General features: G+C 49.2%; 1 protein-coding gene across 11 annotated transcripts in view; it reads right to left on the bottom strand.

Moving 5' to 3' along the window:
• TLN2 (talin 2) overlaps nucleotides 1-19,975 on the bottom strand; it is a 413,192-nt gene that overhangs the window by 31,538 nt on the left and 361,679 nt on the right. For 10 of the 11 annotated variants that reach the window (XM_046652946.1, XM_046652955.1, XM_046652948.1 and 7 more), the window contains 6 exons: nucleotides 13,769-13,915; nucleotides 11,277-11,443; nucleotides 10,128-10,311; nucleotides 6,477-6,602; nucleotides 6,151-6,267; nucleotides 3,765-3,950 (listed from right to left, as the gene is read on the bottom strand). In XM_046652946.1, the coding sequence (XP_046508902.1) occupies nucleotides 3,765-3,950; nucleotides 6,151-6,267; nucleotides 6,477-6,602; nucleotides 10,128-10,311; nucleotides 11,277-11,443; nucleotides 13,769-13,915 (927 nt within the window). The remainder of the gene's footprint in view (nucleotides 1-3,764; nucleotides 3,951-6,150; nucleotides 6,268-6,476; nucleotides 6,603-10,127; nucleotides 10,312-11,276; nucleotides 11,444-13,768; nucleotides 13,916-19,975) is intronic. The other variant, XM_046652956.1, reaches the window with a different exon arrangement.

Genomic DNA, 19,975 nt, shown 5'->3' with positions numbered 1-19,975 from the left:
CCTAGATAGAGGTGGTAGCCCCTCCACACTCTCCTGCCACCTCCCAACTGTCCCCACAGAGGGTTCCCTGACAGCACTTTAGGTCTTGCCTTTTTTAGTGTCCTGGGACCAGACAAAGCAAGCGAATCTGGTCCCTCTTTCCTTCCTTTCTCCCTGCCCCCTTTTATTGAAATGTAAGAAATTCCACATGCACTAGAAAGGCCAGGAAAGACTCACGATTTGGGCTTACAGCAGGACATGTGTTGTCCCAGGGCCAGCCCACCTTTCTCCAGCAGCGTGAGGAGTCTTGGAGACCCCTCTGCTCACAGGCTCATCATGCCCAGGTCCTCACTCGGGGTCCTGACCACGCTGCAGTCACAGGGAGTCTCCCGACCAGGGCCCTCAGGCTCCTGGGAAACTTCAGATAAGGAGCTCCCCAGTACCCTCTGAGGCACCACAAATAACTCATCCCACATTATACATGTCGAGATAAGCAAACCAGGACATATGGTTAACACGGCATCCTGTGCTTTTTTCTTGCACTTGTGACCTGCTGACTTGAGTCATTCATAATATATCATTTCAGATGACACATTCATTCATGGGGCTGCCAGATTAACTATAGAACATGCATTTACATTTGAATTCTGGATAAACAATGAAAAATTTTTAGCACAAGTATGGGATGCTCTATTTTTTATTTACTAAATCTGGCAACACTACCCATTTAGCCTTTCTTCTTTCTACAGCCTCTGGAGAGAACTTGAGGGGCTTATGAGAATACATAAAATAGAAAACTGTAAATAAATCACAAATCAGGACAAATACATACATTAGGATACAAGGTCAAGGCAGAAGGGGAAAGTGACCAGTCTCCACGCTCCTTCCACTCAAGCCCTGCTCCCTAGGATTGGGGTGCTGGTGAGAACACCTGTAGGTTCTCCCCTCACCTGCACCCTCATTATCCCCTGGAAGGAGTGGGGATAATCCCAGTGGCCAGCATCTGTGATTTAAGAGCCCGGTTTTACTCATCTGAGGACTAACTTGCCATGCCTTCAACCACTATTATGTTTTACTCATCCTTGTTCCCGTGTCTCCAAGTGTGAGGACAGACCCCTACACCTGGTTTGATGAGACACAACCAGGGGACCACATGGACTATGAGGCACTCACTGTCACCTCCAGTAGGTGACATGCAAGGCCCTCAATGAGAGTTGTGTGGGAGCGAGGGTGAGGCACTCTTCTCCACGGCTGGAGGCTCTGTAAGTTGGTAGAAAACTTTGGGACAGAGATCTGCCAACAATTAAAATGTCATATCATTTGATCCACTAATTCTACTTCTGGGAGTCCTGCCTAAGGAAATTATCCAAAGCATAGAAAAAACAGATATGCCCAAAGATGTTCATTGCAGTAAAGTTTATGATAAGAAAAAATGCAGACAACCTAAATATCTGATAATGGAGAAAAGAATATATTCATTAACAGAGTATTTTGTGGTCATTAAAGAGTCAGTTATAATGACTTGCAGGAACAAAGACACAGCCATATAACATTAATTGTAATAGTAGATATAAAATTGTGTCTAATGTAGACATATGTACATGAAGGTAAGACCAGAAAGAAACAGACACTAGAATTAACTTAGGGTGTAGGGAAGTCCTTCCCCCACCTGAGGAATTAGTGTAATCCTTCCTTTCTAACAAAATGAGCCGGTATTTAACCTACTGCCCTTCCATTTTGCCCCAGCTACCCTGCTCAGCCCCAACGGCAGTGCTTGGAAATGGCCACCTGGCCCTCTGCTTGCGATAGAAGGGTTCCTTCTGGATCCATCACTTAGCATCCCCGGCATGCTATATATTCCTTATTGCATGCATGCTCTTTCTGCCATGCTGCCTCATTTCTTTTCTGCAAAGGGGTGGGAAATATGGGAGACCAAAGGAAACGTAAATGTGAATAAGTCTGCTAAATAAGTTCCATCTTAACAGGCGTCTCAGGGCTCAGTGGTGACACTTGTCATCAAGTCTGGCTTTGGTGTGTGAAATTCTGGCTGTTATTTTCTCCTGCAGAATCAGGATGGTCTGATCCAGAAGGAAGACAACAGCAAGGAGCTGAGGCTGGGCAAACAGCACTTGTACTTCAATCCTTAACCTCCTTCCCTGAAAACAGGGGGATGTGTGTTAGAAAGAGACTTGAGAATCTGAGCTGCCTTCCATTTCCACCTTAATCATTGTCTTTCTTTCTGTTTAATTTCCCTTTTCATTTCATGTCTGTAACAAGGAGACAAAGTACCTGTCATTCATCAACCACAGCAACCTTGAGCACGATGGCTGGGAGGCCATGGGCAGCAGAAACAGACTGGGCATGAAATCAGAAGACTCGGTTTCAGTTCTGAAAGAACTGATAGTAACGGCTGTGTGACCTTGGTCATGCCACTTAATCTCTCCAAGCCTGTCTCATCATCCATCAAATTAGGGCAATTCCTCTTGCCTTTCTTATGTAGGATGAAATGATAGAATATACATGGCAGCCCCTCCCAAACTAGGAGGGACCCTGCATGTACACCATGACGGCATTCAGGCCATACCGTGCTAGGCAGGTACCATCCTCCTTTGGGAGTTATCACTTCTGACGGGGAGATTCCACTAAGCACATCAAAACGGCAAATACTCGGGGCCTCGGAAGATAGTCCAAACTCCCTGGCCCAGAACACAGGGTCCTTCATGAAAGCGGCTGTATCACCCTGCCACCCTCTTCTCCCCACCTACCCCCCAGGCTCTACCCTCCATCACACCCAGGAGAGCAGTCAATGTGGTGTTGTCTCCCACACCAGGCCCTTGCACACCCATTCCTTCAGCCTGGCTGCCTCACCCTCCCTCTGCCCAGTTACCTCCTCATCCTACCCCATCTGAGGAATCCCTGAGAAGCCATTGCCCGGACCTGGCGCCAGCTGCCCCCACAACTCACTCCACCACAAAGACTGGCCCTATCCCCTCAGACCCCAACTCCTGTGGTTCACCCCTGCCTGCTCACCATGGCAGGGGATTACCAATCAATCACTGAGCAGAAGTCAGTGGCCCTCGGGCAAGGCTGTCCCAGAAGGGTGAAGGTCTGGGGTAGGGGTGCTCAATGGGATGTAGGGGGTTGGGGGCTCTGAGGGCTCACTTTCTTATTGGATAAAAAAATAAAGGTTGTGAAGCTCAGGTTTCCCCAGCTCCCTCACCAAGCACGGGCTCAGGGCAGTTGCCCTGGTGTCCACCCAAGGATCAAAAGAGTTTCTCCAAGATTCTGGCATAGAGACCAAAAAGGCAGTGCCCCGACGTTCTGTTCTGTTCTCTTCCTCTAACTCACTTCCTCACCCAATTATGGCAACACCCCTCCTAGCACAGAATGGCTGGCCTACGGAGGCAGGAAAGGGTACAGGTGGAAGGGAGAAGCAGTTTTCATTTAGAGGGCCTGAACAAAGGCCACAGTCCCTCTACTACCATCAGCATGGCCTCCACCACCCTCTGTAAGGTGTCCTGCCTATTTAGGAAGGACTGAGAGGAGAAGTGGGAGGGTTAAGTCAGCAGGCCGACTCTATCTCCTCTCAAACATAAAACTACCCTAGAGAGTCGTTTCCCACTAGCTGATACACACGTGCCCTCAGCACATATTTTCTACAAAGTCTAAGGTATTGAGCTGCTCACTTCTACACACGGCCAGCCCCGCCCATTCTCCAGGCTAAACGGCACACTCAGTCAGGACAGACCACCACTATCCATCCAAAGCAACACCAAGGCCTTTACCTTGCAAGCCGTCAACATATCTGCCACGGCTTTGCGGCTCAGATTGGCGGTGGCGATCACATCTTCCTGCCTACAGGAGTTCCCAGCGGCCACGGCTTTGGCTGTTGCCATGGTGATGCCTTTCGTCATCCTTATCGATTCTTCAGGTGATGATGTCTTTTCAGGTATCTCTTTTGACTGGAACACCTGGAAGTTAGAAGAGGTGAAAAAAAAATCAAAAAGGGAAGGACAAAAATAATTCATTCTTCTCTGCCCAGGCTGCAGCTCAGTGTCTGAAAGCTGAGCCAGCAATGGGAAGAAACTGTCAAATGGCAGGAAATTAGAAATTTAATTTGAGCACAGTAATATCATTCTTGCTTTCAAGACCCCAGCATGGATAAGCCTCGCACACCTGCATTAACCCGTTTGTTTGCAGAAGCTGACACTCAATATTGGGGAACTATCCTGGGGAGGCGGTTGTGTCTCTTCTCAGTTCTTTTGCTCCATCCCTGCTGGTGCTTCGGCAGTTCCCAGAAACTCCGCAGTCCCAATGCTGGTTCCCGGGCAGGACTGACCCGGATGCATCATGCTGGACTTGCCTCTCTCTCTTTAAGGGGGTGTAGGGCGGGGAAATGAAGCTTTCAGTTTCTTCTATTCTTAGCCTGTCTCACAAATATAACTGCATAACTGTGCAGAGGCGTTCATGTTGAGTGCACCACGGTGACGCTGTGAATTATTTAACCACACACATCCACACACACACCCCTTTAAAGAAGCTGAAATAAATTAACCAGGGTAAGTGAAAATCCCACTTTCAAGTTCCACCTGTCAGTCAAGCCAGCTGTTAGTACTTCCAGGCCACATGTCTTGTGTGTCTATCATGAGTGAGTGGTGCCCTGGCTGTGTGCTGAATGTGCATGTGTCCCTGCACACAAGGACTCCCAAACCAGTTGGGGCTGCTCTGTCTTCAGCTACATTTCAGGAGGGAAGTCTTCCCTGAGGCAGAAGGGAGGACCCAGCCGGCATCCCTGCCATGCACCAACCAGGGCCAAACATCAGCACCCCCCTCAAAATGGATGGCTGCAGTTAGGCTGCCCAGAACCACCCCTGAATGATACAGGGGGATGAGTGCCACACGTACAGAGCCCTCCATACTCACAGGGGCCTCGTGGCACACGCTTCTTTGGAAACCTCCTATGTCCATGGTAAATCACAATCTGGGTCAATGCTAAACCACTTTGGTATACTTGGGTTGACCACGTGTCCGTAGTTTCCCAGGAAAGCTCCAAATTTCAAACCTCCTCTTCCACGGCCATCATTAGGCCCACCCACACCTATCAGAACACATGTTTAGACTTTTGGTAGGAAACACCCAGCCCATGTACACAGGAGAGTGCCAGGCAGCAGCACTCAAGGACGCCACCTGTATTTTTCAGTTTCTCCCTTGTGTGAGAACTAAACCCAACACCAAGCAAGGTTGGAGGCATTAAAAACAGGACAAGAGACCCCAAGGCTCCACAACAAAAACCCAGTAGAACTGTTCACTTCTACTTTTGACCCTCAGGGGCTTGTGGCCTTCACAGGTTCTAAAGATACAGAACCGCTGGCAGCAAAGGCAGGTCCTCTCCTCCTCCCTCCAAAAATGAAGTTGAATCTGTGACAGGACCTCTTATTAAAAAGAACTCTTGGTTTGAAACCACTCATTTTAAGCATATTTCTATTTCTAGGGATTAGGACGAGTCAATCCACAACAGTCATGGCATCAAAAGAGCAGTAGGTAATATCCATATCATGGTAACGCCAGAACGCCCGCATGCTACGATGCTGGAACCAGGCAAGAAAGAACACAGGGTCAATTTCTCTGAGATCAGACATCTCAAACAGAAGGAAGCTGGATGTGAAAGGGAAGTGCCTCAGGTAAAGGCATTCAGGTTCTTCTAACTGTGAACCTCAGACTCCAAAATCCCTAGGTGTGCAGGAGTGTGAGCTGGTGCTGAAAGCAATGGGAATCAACGGGGGCCGTGTGTGGCTACACATTACAAATGCCATTTAGACTCAAAGTGAGTACAAATAGCCATAATGAGTTTTCCTTTTGCCAAGAATCTTCTGTAATGCTTTCTTTTCGAGCTGTAATTTTAGTGGAATTAAACTTGGATAGGCATAAGTGATATATTCCCATTAATTTCTTAGTTACAATTACAAATTGACGCTAGCCAAATTCTGAGGTGGTCAGTTACACGTGGGGTCTCAATTATACAAAGTTACTGCAGGTAGGTGAGCGGGCCTCCCTAGGTCAGGCGCTCCAGGTAAAACCTATTTAAGCTAAAAAACCTCTGAGAAGAGAAGACTGCGCTGGGGTCAGCTGTTGGACATGGGTGTCTGAGGGAGGTGATTGTTAGCTCCTTACCGTGAGCTCCTGCTTCATGTACTCAATCGTAGCCTCCAGCGCTCGTGTGCCCCGGGTGGCCTCGTCCTCCACCGCCTTCACAGTCTTGAGGAGGGAGGTGACATTGGTCACCATCACCTGCATAGGAAGAGAGGCCAAGAGAAAACGGAGTGCACTCAAGTCCAATCCCTACTCCTTTTAGTTCCAGATCTAGTGCCATGAGCATGAACACCTCTCTGTAAGTGAGAAATGGGCCCAGATGCGTATTCTCCTGATATTCTTGTGTGTGCTTTCCTCACTCCAGCACTCCCCTTGCACACTTGCCCATTGTTGGGGCTCCACTCTACCTTGGCGGCCCCCTTGAGCTGGTACATGGAGGGGTCGTCGGCGGGCTTGCTGGCTGCTCCCTTGGTAGCACCAATGAGATCTGAAAGGGCCTTGGCCACATCTTTGATGGCGTTGATCAACACCACCTGGAAGAGAGCATGGAGCTCAGGTGAGCCTGCCTCGAGCAGTCACCTGCTGCTTCACCAAGGGCACACAGCCCGGAGGCAGGTGGGGGCCTGTGGGAGGCAGGTCTCTACATCAGTAGCTCTCAAGCCTGCAGCAAGGCAGAGTCCCCAGGAGCCACCCCCAGAGATTCTGATGCAGGAGTCTGGGTGAAGAGCCAGCATCCAGACTCTAAGAACCTCCCCAAGGGAGGCTGACGCTGAGCCACAATGCAGAACCCAGGTATACTTAGCATGGGCAAACACCTCCTAGCTGGCAGCTCTGCTGACAAGTTGCCTATGAAAGGATGAAGACAGCTAAGCAGACACTTAAGTGGCAACACCACTCACCTGTGCCCTGAACTGGTAACCAAAAACACCAAGAACAAAATGCAAGCCTCATATCTTGGCCTGCAAGGCATCCATGGCACCCCACCTGTACCACCAGCTCTGGTTCACAGCGTTCTCTGACTCACTCAGATGCTATAGGCACATGGTCTGTCCTTCTTTCCAGCTGGAAATCCTAACTCATTCCTACTTCAGGGCCTCTGCTCTTGCTCTTCTCTCGGCCTGGAAGCTGGCTCTTTTCATCAGTCAGGTCTCAGCTCAAATGTCATGTCCTCAGAGATCTTTCCAGACCACCCTACCTAGAGGCCCATCCCCCCCACTGAGACTTCCTCAGCTTGCCCTGTTTATTTACAGAGCTTACCAGTTTGTGGGATTACCTTATGATTCATTCACTTATACACTGTCTCTCTTCTCCCCCGACCTGGATGTAGGCTCCAGGAGGGCCGGCCTGAGCTTCTGTCTGTAGTGTTTTGCATGCAAAACAAGGCCTGGCATGGAGTGGGCATTCAGCAAAAACTCGTGGAATGAGTGAATGAACGAGTACACGGGTGTGTACCCCCATGACACTGGATATAATACAGTATCTTCACTCTTCTAATCGAGCAGAGACCACAGGCTATTTTTCAGTATGCTGGACTTGGAATCTAAAGTACCAGCCACGTTTAGGAATTACATGCTATCAGGCACTACATTTACTTCTCCATCCAGTGGCTACAGTAACAACTCCTACTTCTGTAACAGCAACCAGCACCACCACTTCTCTTTGTTGAGGGCAGTGTTCCAGGTGCTGAGCCAAGCACGCCACACACTATCTTGTTTAATCCTCACTGCCATTTCACGTGGGAACTACGGCACTCGGGTCCATACTCCCAGAGCCCGGGAGCGGCAGGGTCGGGAGGCAGACTCTGGTCAGTGTGATCCCAGGAACCACGGTCTTAACCTCCACGCTGTCTTATGCTCTACAGCTCTGCTTCCTCATCTACAGATGGGACTAGCAGTGCCAGCCCTGCCTGTCTCACCACCCTGCTGTGAGGATGAACGGGATAATAATGTGAAAACACATTAGAGACTCTAGTGTCCCAGACGGGTGCAAGCACAGCAACTCTGCAATTTCACAGCCTCCTGCCCCCTCCCACCCTCTCCGTCTCCGTCTCTATCCTGTGCCTTCTTGCCCACAGGTGCACAGAACCTCTGCCAACCTCTGAAACCACAGGGCAGGTTGGGTGTGACGGGGCTCGTGAGGAGCGGCTGATGTGCGCGGCCCTCACACTGATTCCTGAGATCACAGTGGGGAGGGGCGGAGAGAGGAGACCCAGGCACAGCAAGCAAAGGTGTGCAGCCAACACCCAGGGCTCCCATCCATGGTCACTGGACGACTGACCAGCGAGTGGGGACATTTTTCTGAGGGGGTACTTTCCATGAGAGGTCTCAGTAGAAGTAGGGGCTTTAGGACATCTAGATCATTTGGGAGCTAAGGCTCTAAGCAATTTGCTACATTTCTCTGTGTTCAAAGATTTAAATCCTCCCCGGGTGATTCACTCCTCCTAAAGTGAAGCCAGGCTCAGAGAACGTGAGTTCCAACCTCACTGATGCGTTTTCAAGCTTTTCCTTCCTCCTCGGGGGTAAGGACAATACTGCAGGCAGGGATTTCTGTGAATGCTTCAGATTCCAGAGGGCAGCCAATATGAGCTCTGATGTTATCAAAGAGAAACCCAGCAGAAGGAGTAAAACACAACATATGGAATGTCTCCTCATGGAGCTCTGCTGCACTGGAGGACCTCGGGAGGGGAAGGGCCATGGCTGTGTGGGAGCAAAGCTGGTAGCCACAACAGTCGCTGCCGTCAACCCGGGCACTGGATGGCAGGGGGCTTTCTATCCAGTTTTGTCCAAATGGGGCAAATAGACAGTTTACTGGGTAAGGTTTAAGCAGTGAAAACGGAAGTGTTTACCATTTGATGGTGCTGGGGGGACAGAGAGAAGAGAGGGATTTTTAAGTTTGCACTCGGGAATGGGCAGAATCCATTACCAATGGCCCTGGTTGGCCATTAGTTCAACAGCTGAGCATGTATTTGTTGGGTATCCACCATCTGCTTCGAGCTGTGTTGGGTGCTTAGGTTTCAAAGATTAATAAAGCGTGGTTACCGTCCCTGAAGAGCTGACGGTCTAGGCGGGGGACCAAGGAACAGACAGATAGCTTCAGCAAAATTGCTAAATTTGAAGCACAGAGTCCCAGGAGCACACAGCCCTTCCGTACCCCTCAGTCCCTCTCTCTCCTCCCCTTCAGAAGCAAACTTCTCAAGTGGGATGTCTATATAGGCTGGCTTCCTTTTGTCACCCTCATCTGGCCAGTCCACACAAACAGCCCTTGCTGGGGGCCCACTGCCCTCCAGACCACTAGGACCAGTGGCCAGATCTCGACCTTCACCTTTCTGGACTCCTCAGCCGTGTTTTTGTGGGTTGAAACACTCCCTCCTCTTAACATCAGGCTCCCTGGCTTTCCTCCTACCAGCTGCTGCTTCTCAATCTCCTCAGGCATCTCTTTCTCCTTAATATGGTCCTAAATGGTGAAATCCTCAGCTCTGCCTTGAAACCCCTTCTCTCACTCCATGCTCTTCCTCTCCTGTGGTTGCAGTCACTGTCTATATGCCAACGACCCGAGGCCACATCCCCGTACTTGAGCAGGCTTATGCCCACTCACTAGCTCTACCAGCACGTCTCTCTGGCACTTGCAGTTCAACACACCCCAAACCCAACTCACCTTCATCTCCCCGCCCATGCCAGCTCTCCCTTCAGGGAGCTCCAGCTTAGTACATGGAGCCACCATCCACACACTGATCTAGGCCTGAAACGTGGAGTCAGCCAGGCCTCCCCCCTCTCCCTTATCTCCAAACGCTTACTGTGTTCAATTGTTCAGCTCAGCTGAGTCGTCTTTACAGATTCCTCTCAAATCTATCAGCTTGTCCCCATCCCCACGGCAGCCACCACAGTCCAGGCGACTACCTTGCCTGAATAACTGCTTCCTACCAGTCCCCATAATGGACACACTAGGGCACATAATGTTTACTGCACCAGTTCCTATTTGGCTTTGGCTTCTTCTGAGGCCTGGTGCGCAGTGTTTGTGGGAACGCGAGGGAGATCCATTTCCCCCAGGCCCACCCATACCTGAGTCTCAGGGTCATCAGACCCCAGGCTGGCAGCCCCCAGCTTGACCACCTCGGCGAGCTGAGTGATGGTGGCTGCTGAGGACTGGGCTGCCTGGGCCAGCTTGTCTGGAGTGGACGCGGCCCCTGACACCAGCAGTTTTGTGTCTTCCACCAAGGCCTTGGCTGTCTTCAGAATGTTCTCCCTGAGAAAGAGGAGAGGGCAGAAGGGGCAGAGGGGGAGAGACAAAGGGCAAAGCTTTGTTCCTGGTAGTTAGGAAGAAGAGAAACCCTTCCTAGGGGGCTTTTCGTTAACGGGCTTTGAAGAAGAGATGTGATGTGTTTCCCTTCCCTTATCAGCAGGCTCTCATCTGTGTAGGAAAGTTGGGAAAGAAAACCAGCCCACAATTCACATAGTAGATTAGCAATAAAACTTCAATTACAGATTCAGGCCCACCAGTTTGGCCCTCTCCCCTCAGCCCTGTAGCTAAGTGAGAGGTCAGCCTCTTCCCTCTGGCTCCCACTATCCCTGAAAATACTTCTCAGCTACAGTGAGCTGTGAGGACACACGGGTCAGGGGACCTTGCCTGGGTCACATCAGAGCCTAAGGGCCTGGGTTCTGGAAGGGGTGACAGAGTATTGGGAATCTCCTCTCTAGCCCAGTCCTGGGACTGAAGAGAGAGGAAGAAAGGTGCCAGACACATGGTAAGATTATGGGGGGCTCTCCAGCAGCAAATGGAGACCCAAACACCAGCCTCCGGAGTGGGGCCTGAAGAGCCAGTCCGAGCGAGACGGCAGGCTTGGAGCCCCACTCCCCATTTAGGTTAAGGGCTAAATGTGCTGCCTCGGTGCCTCCCAGTCCCGCTGGGGTTGGTGAGCAAATCAGAGGCATAGTTTTCCAGCTTGGAAAATGAAAGATCAAAAAGCTGTCCTCTGCTGCAGCAGGCTGGATTTAGGCTGTGAAAGGCAAAGCTGGAACATGACTCTGTGTTTATAGTTGGCAAAAGGGACTTATTTTGATTATGTGGTTCACTTTGCCTACTTGAGCATCCTATTGAAATCAAAATGGATAACCACATTTCTGGCTCTTGGGAAGCATCTCCAAAGACCATCAGGCCAGCCCCACCCTCTCCCTGCCCAGGAGCCTCCAGGACTGCCTCTGCTCCCACACCTGTGGTCTGCAAAGGTCTCGTTGTTCTCTGCATTCAGAGTCCCCGCAGTCGCAAACATGATGGTGGTGTCCAGGTCGGCAATGATTCCAGACACGGCAGTGGCAGCTGTGATACATGCCTGGGTCCCCTTGTTCCCAGCCTGGAGAGCTGACAGCACTAAGGACACCTGTAGGCAGACAGGGAATGTCAGGGGGAGCAAAGAAATGGAGAAAATGTAACCCAAAGGTTTGTGGACTCAAAAAACACTGAAAAAAAAAACACTCAAAAAATAAAAGAGAAGGAAACTTTTCTAAACTTATTTGACAAGGCCGGCATTACCCTGATACCAAAACCAGACAAGCACAACACAAGAAAATTACAGGCAAACATCCCTGATAAACATAGATGCAAAAATCCTCGAAAAAAATATTAGCAAATAAAATTCAACAATACATTAGAAGGATCATACACCATGATCAAGTGAGATTTATTCCAGGGATGCAAAGACTGTTCAACATCCACAAATCAGTCAATGTGATATGCCACATTAACAAGATGAACGATAAACATCATATGATCATCTTAACAGATGCAGAAAAAGCATCCAACAAAATTCAACACCTGCTTATGATAAAAACTCTCAACAAGGTGGGTATAGAGGGAATGCATCCCAACATAATAAAGGCCATATGTGACAAGCCCACAGTTAACATCATACTCAATGATAGAAAGCTGAAAGCCTTTCCTCTAAGAACAGGAACAAGACAAGGATGCCCATCCTTGCTACTTTTATTCAACATGGTATTCGAAATTCTAGCCAGAGCACTTAGGCAAGGAAAATAAATAGAAGGCAGCATCCCATCCACTGTGAAAGGTGTGCAAGTCAGCAGGTGTTAATTGAGTATCTACTAGTCACTAGGGGATGAGGACATGAAGGGGAACGAGTCAAGGGGCTTACGGCTGGGGGGATGTTACATGGACACAACCAAGACATGGAAGAAAGACACACCAGGTGGAGATAGGAGGTTAGGAGTTTAGAGGGGCAGGGACCTGTAGCAAGAAACTGCTGAAAAGGCTAGTTGCTCTGAAGGAGCCGAGTCGTGCCTTTGATCCTTCTCCAGGTGCCCAGGTGAGGGAGCCTCCGCTGGGAGAAGCAGTTAGACCAAGGCCAGTTCAGGAGGACCATGCTGCTTGGCCACACTCGCCAACACCATGCAGCTGGGACCCACTCCTCCCCTCCCTGATGCTCCTGTTACAAGGTCTTCCATGGGGGAACTTGGCAAGAGTAACTTCAACAAGGAAGGGCTTTGAAAGGAGGGAGAAAGGCTTCCTCGAGCTGAGAGATTTATTTCCTCGTCCTGTGGCATCCAGGGAGGCCTGGACAGCCCTGTGGTTGGGGGGAGACAGCCAGACCGTTGCTCGGCCTTGGCGAGGGGCCACGTAGAGCAGCCTCTGTGGCGGCAGCTTCCAGATGAGGGGTCCCCTGCTGCCCCTCAAGCTTGGCATCAGCCAAGCTTCTAAACAGTGCAGAGTTCTATGTCCCACGGACCCAAGGGGAGGAGAGGGAAGGCAGCAAGCACGGTACTGCAGCCTGCACTCCCAGCAGCCTGCAAAACAGCTGCCCCGAAACGTGGCTCAGAGAGAAGCAAAGAAGAGGACCAGCGTGCCGTGGAGAATAGGGGGCTCCCCGAACGACGGGAGGTTTAGCAATGGCGCACTGTTAACCAGGGGACACTTCCTGGGAGGAGAGAGTGCTGGCCGGCAGTTTACAGAGAACAGCCGCTAATACTAACTAAACCTTGAACAGCGTGCCTGGCACTGTGCCAAGCACTTATACACGCATTTAATCTTCACAGCCCCATGGGCCAGGAATGGTATTTCTTTATCCTCATTGCACAGACGAGGAGGTCGAGGCTTGGAAGGGTGAAGTCACTTTGCTGAGATTCTAGAGCCTCCTTCACTACAAACAGCGGGCTTCGAAGCAGATGTCCTGCAGGTTCCTTCTCTCCACCAAGCGGCCTGCGTGACTGTGCGAGGGGGCGTAACCCTCCCCCACTGCACTGTCTCATCTGGAAATGAAGAGCTCACATGAAAGGAGCTTCAGGTCCTTCTTCCTCAGCCCTCAGCACCTGGGAGCCTCCCCGAATAGGGAGCCCAGGGACAGAAGCGTGAAAGGGGGCTGCAGGGAGGGCTCCCTGGGTTCCTCGCGACTCTCGTGCTGTCTGTCCAGTTTGTCCGCAGGAGAGCCCTCCAGGAAGGTGGACCACTAGGGCCCTACCTGCATGGGATAGTCCCTCTCATGCTGTCAATTTCTCAGGGCCTATGGATCACCCCCAGGCCCCTGACGCGCCGCCTCCCTGGTGAGACCCTGGGAGGGGGGGAAGATGAGCAGATGTGACTCGGGGCCGGTTGTTTTTGGCTTAGTTTCCCACTTATGTCTCTGGTCACAGAGGGTCACTGAGAGCCAGTGCAAGTTACCATGGCTGTGTGGGACCCGAGGGCTGTCCCTTACCTTCTCCGTGACTGCACGAGCACACTCGATGAGCTCCCTCTTGGTGTAGCTGTCCGTGGGGCACACCTGGAGGGCCCCTGCCTTCTGCACTAGGAAGATGCAGCCGTGGCCCAGGTCCTGCACACGAGTGCGAATCTGGAAGCCGATCTGTGGAGGCAAGCCCAGGGTGGGAAGCAGCATGACGGCCCCTGCCATCGAGGTCTTCCCTACGTGGAAAGTTTCCTCTGCGTCCTATGGGAGCCTGGCTAGGAAAATTCCACTGCTATTAGGAGCCTGTGCTTGGTGAAGTATGGGATTTGGTTGATTTTGCTTCCCTTTTTAGAGCTTGTAAAATGCCCACAGTCCCTGGTAAGCAAGCCAGCACCTCATCATCCTAGCATGCCTTCCAATCTTTGTTACCTTCCCTGGTGTATTGCTTATCTGTATCCCGGGTCACCTGATAAGCATGTTAATTAGATGAACTCTGTGGGATAATTCTGTTCATTCAACAAGCATTTATTGAGCCCCTACTGTGTGTCAGGGCCTCTTGTAAGCAGGTAATGCACTGAATTTCATTTATTCCTCCCAATAGCCCTAGAGGTAATTAGAAGTTCAAAATATATAGCTTTAGTATCAAGCATATTGTAAGGTGTTCAGATTCTCGCCAAATTGATGTTTACCAACCAGAACACCCCCTTCCTCAGCTGTGCCCCCTGGTGAGAGCAACCATACTGGGCCCAGGCTTCCTTTTTATCAGGCCCGGTGAGGTTTCCTTAAAAAGGTCCATTTTTCGAGGTAAAGTCTCAGCAGGCACGAATTCTTTTAATGACCCCCGGGCTGTGTGATTATAAAAGGTACTTTGCCTAAAAGAAGCCAAATGAGCTCCACTGTGGACAAGCTGCCAGCTGTCTCTTTGAGGTGTAATAAATTCCACCTTGCAAAGTTTGCATTCCTCGGGCTCTGTTTGACATCAATTTTCATTTTGGTCTGATCAATACAGCTGCCATAAATAACCTGCCTTCCAGCCCAGTTAAGCAACTAAAAACAAAACAATACTTAAGCTTTAGTTAATAAGTGTTATTTCAAGAATCCACAATAGCAAGAAGCTGTGAGTTATCCTTCCAGCATCTATCAATCATAGTCACTCAAAGATCTCGAGTATTATGAATATACCCTGGGCAAGCCGGGCTACCTGGATGCTACCTTCCAATGTCACCCCATTAGTCAGAGTTTAAGGAAGGGTAGTCACCGGGAGTGCAGGTGGCTGCAAATGTTAACTCTTCCGTTACTGAAACACCGCTTTTCACTGGGAGTGGGGAGGGGGTGGAGAGGTAATTCCTTTAACCCCTTAAGGCCCAAAGGGTTTAAGGCCATTTAACAGAAAATTCTTCTGATCCAGAAAGTCGAGTTTCTGCTCTTTTGGGTGTCTTCTATTGTATACTGTGAAGCTGCGGAACCTTCCCAATCAGGCTGAGCTTCTTGTGAACCATCTCCACGCAGAATACAACACGAGTGGCACCCCAGGATCCTACATTTGGAAGCTCTGCAAACAGGTCTGGACTAGTGCAGCAACAAAGCTGCCACTGAGAGGAGGAGAGGCACTCTAATTCAGCCCACACAGAGGTCATACCATTTAAATACAGCTGTTTGCTGGGCGTGTATGTTAGTTTAAACGCAAGGCCAAGCTGAAGCAGGGGGATGCCCCGCTGAAATTTTAAACTCAACCTGGCTCTCGAGGCTTTTCAAATCCATATAGACATGTGCTACATAATGACATTTCAGTCAATGACGGACTGTATATACGATGGTGGTCCCATAAGATGAGTACCATACGGCTTAGTGTGGTAGGCTACACCATCTAAGTTTGTGTAAGCACAGTCTGTGATGTTCACACAATGACAAAATTGCCTAATGGCCCATTTCTCAGGAGGTATCCCCGTTGTTAAGCGATGCATGAGTGCAGTTTAACCCGAAGTACTCAAGGGTCAGCGCTAATCTGAAGGCAAGAGGTCTGCTGTGAAGGATGAGCATAGATCTCTAAATGGTTGATGCTGCTGGGAAAGTCAGGGACGGGGCAAACGGAGGCAGAAACATTTACAGAACTTCAGAATAAAAATGACCTTACAAATTCAACCTCCCCATTTACACATGAAGAGACTGAGGCCCAGAGAAGCGATGTGACTGGACCAAGATCACACAGCTGGTCCCTGGCAGAGCCAGAGACGATCCAGGTCTCTAGTCCCAGCACAGTGCTCTGTCCATTAGATCAGTGTTTTTCTAACTTTTTTCCATTTAGCAGCAGACCCACCTTTGCCCCCCAAATAAAATCTCTCATGGAACCTTGACATGTAAAATTGATAGAAGTAATGTTATTAGTCTACTCTTTCTGTGAGTTAAAATTTATATCTTTGGCAATAAAAAGTCAATAATGAGGGGCCAGCTCAGTGGCATAGTGGTTGAGTTCACACACTCTGCTTTGGCGGCCTGGGGTTCATCAGTTTGGATCCCAGGTGTGGACCTACGCCCTGCTTGTCAAGCCATGCTGTGGCAGGTGTCCCACATATATAGAAGAGGAAGATGGGCACGGATGTTAGCTCACGGCCAATCTTCCTCAGCAAAAAAGAGGAGGATTGGCGGTAGATGTTAGCTCAGGGCTGGTCTTCCTCAAAAAAAAAAAAAAAAAAAGGAAAAAACCTAAACAAAAAAAGTCAACAATTGAGACTGAGTGAACCAAGCTTTAAAAGTTGGGGTTACGAACGCCAGATAGAACCTCAGCTACCAACTGGTTCCTGTATTTTGCTTTGGTTGCACAGTCTTGAGAAAGTCCTGTTACATGAGTCAATGAAGTGAACAGGAGGAGTTTTCTGGCAGTTCCCGGACCACAGCAGGCAGGGCAGACACTGCATCAGCCTGAGGTTTTCACAAAATCCCCCAGTGGCCCAGGCACTGGTGGCCCCCGATGGGTTACCATTTGGCCTAGAATACATTCAAGAGTACATGCAGCTTTTCCTAGAGTTTAAAAATAGTTCAATTATGCTTAAAAAGTGAGACTCGAGTCAAACACGCAGAACGTCCGAAGTGCCTCCCTGGGTCAGGGTGCTGAAGAATAAGGTATGAAACCATCGTGCTAGAAAACACGAAGGCTCTGAAAGAGTGTTCCCCCCACACCACTGCTGCTCCCTGCATGGAGCCAAGCCTGAGTTTTCCATTTGCAGAGTGCCCGTGCACAGGGACAAGCACCAGCCTCTTAAATCACTCCCAAATTACCCTAGGGGTGGGAGGGAGAAGGGACCTGCTCCTGACCTGCCTCAGACCTGAACCCTACAGGCAGACATGATAAATGGTGGGAATACATCCTCAATGATGCTCTCATGCTCCCTCAGCCCCTCTCCGAAGGCCATGCTATTAAAACACACCCCACTGTCCTGATGCTCAGCCCCTTTCTTGGAGGTGACATCATGCATGTAGCAAAGGATCCTGTAAATGTAACTGTGGGGCTGGCACAGTGGTCATCAGGGATGAACTTCCAGTAAGGAAGCACTGAGGAAGACCAGCACCAGAAAGCAACGGGATGAGACTAAAATGAGGCAAGAGCTGCAGAAACCCTTGGGGCTCTTGGTCAACCCAGGGCTTGGTCCTGGCGGCTGAGTCTGTGCCACGTCACACAGTTACCTTCTAGGTGCCTGGGGGCCCCCTAGGCCATGCAAACCTCCTATATACTTGGCTGCACCATCCTCTTTGGACAGCCAGCAGGAGGAATGCAGTATTGAGGAGGACGAGTTGAAATAGGCTGCCCTCCTTCGTTTTCATAGGCTACGAGGAATGAAGGTAACAGGAAGGAAGGGATCTCGGGATTCCACTCCCACTCCTGCTCTCAACCCTCCACCCAAGTGGGCAGCAGAAAGGACCATGGGCCTTGCTTCCAGCCTTGCCCTTTCCTGGCCACCGGACTCTCTGGGTGAGCCTGCTAACCTCCTGGGGCCTTTGTTCCCTCACCTGTGACATGGGACAGGACCTGCTTTGCCCTCTTCCCAAGGCTGATGGATGACCAATGAGAGGTGTGTGTGAAAACATGTCAGAAAGATGACAAGTAGCAGCTTGCTACAGGCCAAAGAGCAAGGGGTATGATGTCCAACAACCCTGGGTTCAAATCCTGACTTTTCCACGTATTTACTTATTTACTTGCAACTTCACTTATTCCAAAGAGTTATTTAAGTGGCTTTGACACTAACCATTGTAGCCGTGTGGTCTTGGACAATTTAACTAAGCTCCCTGAGCCTCTGTTTGCTTATCGGTGAAGGGGGAAGAACAAATGATTCTTGCCTCACACTGCATGTGAGGGTCAAGGGGACAGTGTCCAGCACAGCATCTGACGTGTGGATGCCACTCGATGAACAACACTCATGTTCTTATTCTTTTCCACGGGCATGTGGGCTAGCTAGGGCAGGCACTTAAATGAAAGAAGACAACAGAATTAACACGGTCTGCCTCACTGCGGTTGCATAGAACATTTTGTACTCCTGGAGGAACATCGAGAAAGGGAACGCGTTTTCAAGACTGCATTCAAACAGATAACGGCTTTAAAAATGCTAAGATTCTCAAAGCAACACTAAACCTCCCAGCAAATACGACCAGCCCCTAGCGTGATCCAACTTACCACTCGTGTGTATTATATAGGAATGTTGCTCAAAGGCATTCAACTTGGGGTTTTAAATTGGCAGCTGTAGTAAAGTATTACTTGAACCTCAAGAAGACCTCAATCCCTTCTTGCCCAAATAAAAGTAAAAGGGAGAAGATTGTCTTCTGATTTTGTGCCTTGGGGGAAATGAGAAACCTGGCCTTTATGAAGATTTGGAACAAATTTCAATCGGAGGGAGTCTAAGCAATACTGATCTTCTTTACAGCCTAAAACTAGACAAAACGTAGAGTTTTTTCAGCCTTTAAAAACAGTCATATCTGAAACCAGGTCAAATGTAATTTGCCTGGCAGAGCTTGTGGAAGTTGAAAAGGCCGTAATGGATGTTACCTGACCAACTTTACAGTTTCTCCTTAGATAGAAAAAAATGGAAGGAAAAAATAGAGTATAACAGAAGCAGGGAATCACTTTCCCCCTACAGAAAGGGTGTCTTGCAGTGGAAAGTTTTAGAGAATTCTGGAGTGGACACCCATCTCATTTTGGGGAAAGGGCTGTGGTTCTCACCACAGGCTCTTGACAAATGTTCCTGCCAGCTTTGAAGACAAGCGGTATTACGAGTGGTTACAGCAGAGTCTCCTCAGAGACAAGGCTGTGGTCAAGAAATCTTTTCCCCAGCATTTACATTTAGGAGTTGCTGGCTCACAGGATCTACATTTCTTTCTTCTTTTTTAAAAGAGGAAACTAATCTTAAATTCCAAAGTTGCCTGAGGGTTTAAACTTTCCTGAAGAAAATAGTTTTCACAGCGATGTTAACAAAAGTCTGAATTTTCCATGGAAAAAGCAGCAGATAAAGCTCCTGCTTGATGTTCAGAGGGCAGAGCTATGACTTTTCCTGTAATTGTCACATTCTGGAAAAGACCAAAACGCTGACTCCGCACAGCAGACTGCAGCGAAGGGAGCGGCTTCTCATTTGCCCTGGATATAAATATTTTCACATGCTGTGATGTGGGGGCCCTCTTGGGTATACAAATAATTCCACAGTCTTGGAATAAAAAACTACATTGCTTTAGGGATCTCCTAACCTTCTCAGTTTTCCCCCCAAATAGCTGTCTGGCAAATGCATACAAAGAATTTTCCTTAGCAAGCCACTGGTAATTTTATATTCTCTCTACCCTTTTCACTCCAGGTCATACTGCTATGGCGCCTGGAATGTAAAATAGATCTCAACATCCAATGAGGAAAAGGGAAAACCTTAATGAAAATGTCAGCTGCTACAAATGCGGGCCCAGGAAAGAAAGCCACTTGATGTGCTTTTAGCAACACATTTTCTTTCCTGGCTGTTTTGGCTTTATTTTGTATTTTGCTTCAATGGTCTGGGTTGCAATAAAAAATCATCTGACTGTTTCACACACGGGGTGGGTAGCTCATAAGAACACACATGAGGAAAGGGCTCCATAGATCACTGGGTCCTCACTCAGTAACTCAGGCAGGCCGACATCTAAACTAACCAAGGCAGATGGATGTAGATTCTATTTTTAAAGATTTCTGGAGACAGAGATCCAAACCTCCCTCATAATCCATCTTTTAGTTTT

This window comes from Equus quagga, chromosome 2 (genome assembly GCF_021613505.1).
Source record: "Equus quagga isolate Etosha38 chromosome 2, UCLA_HA_Equagga_1.0, whole genome shotgun sequence".
In the NCBI taxonomy this organism is placed as follows: Eukaryota; Metazoa; Chordata; class Mammalia; order Perissodactyla; family Equidae; genus Equus; species Equus quagga.
Note: the sequence above shows the minus strand (reverse complement) of the source record. Positions and strands in the feature narration are given on the sequence as shown.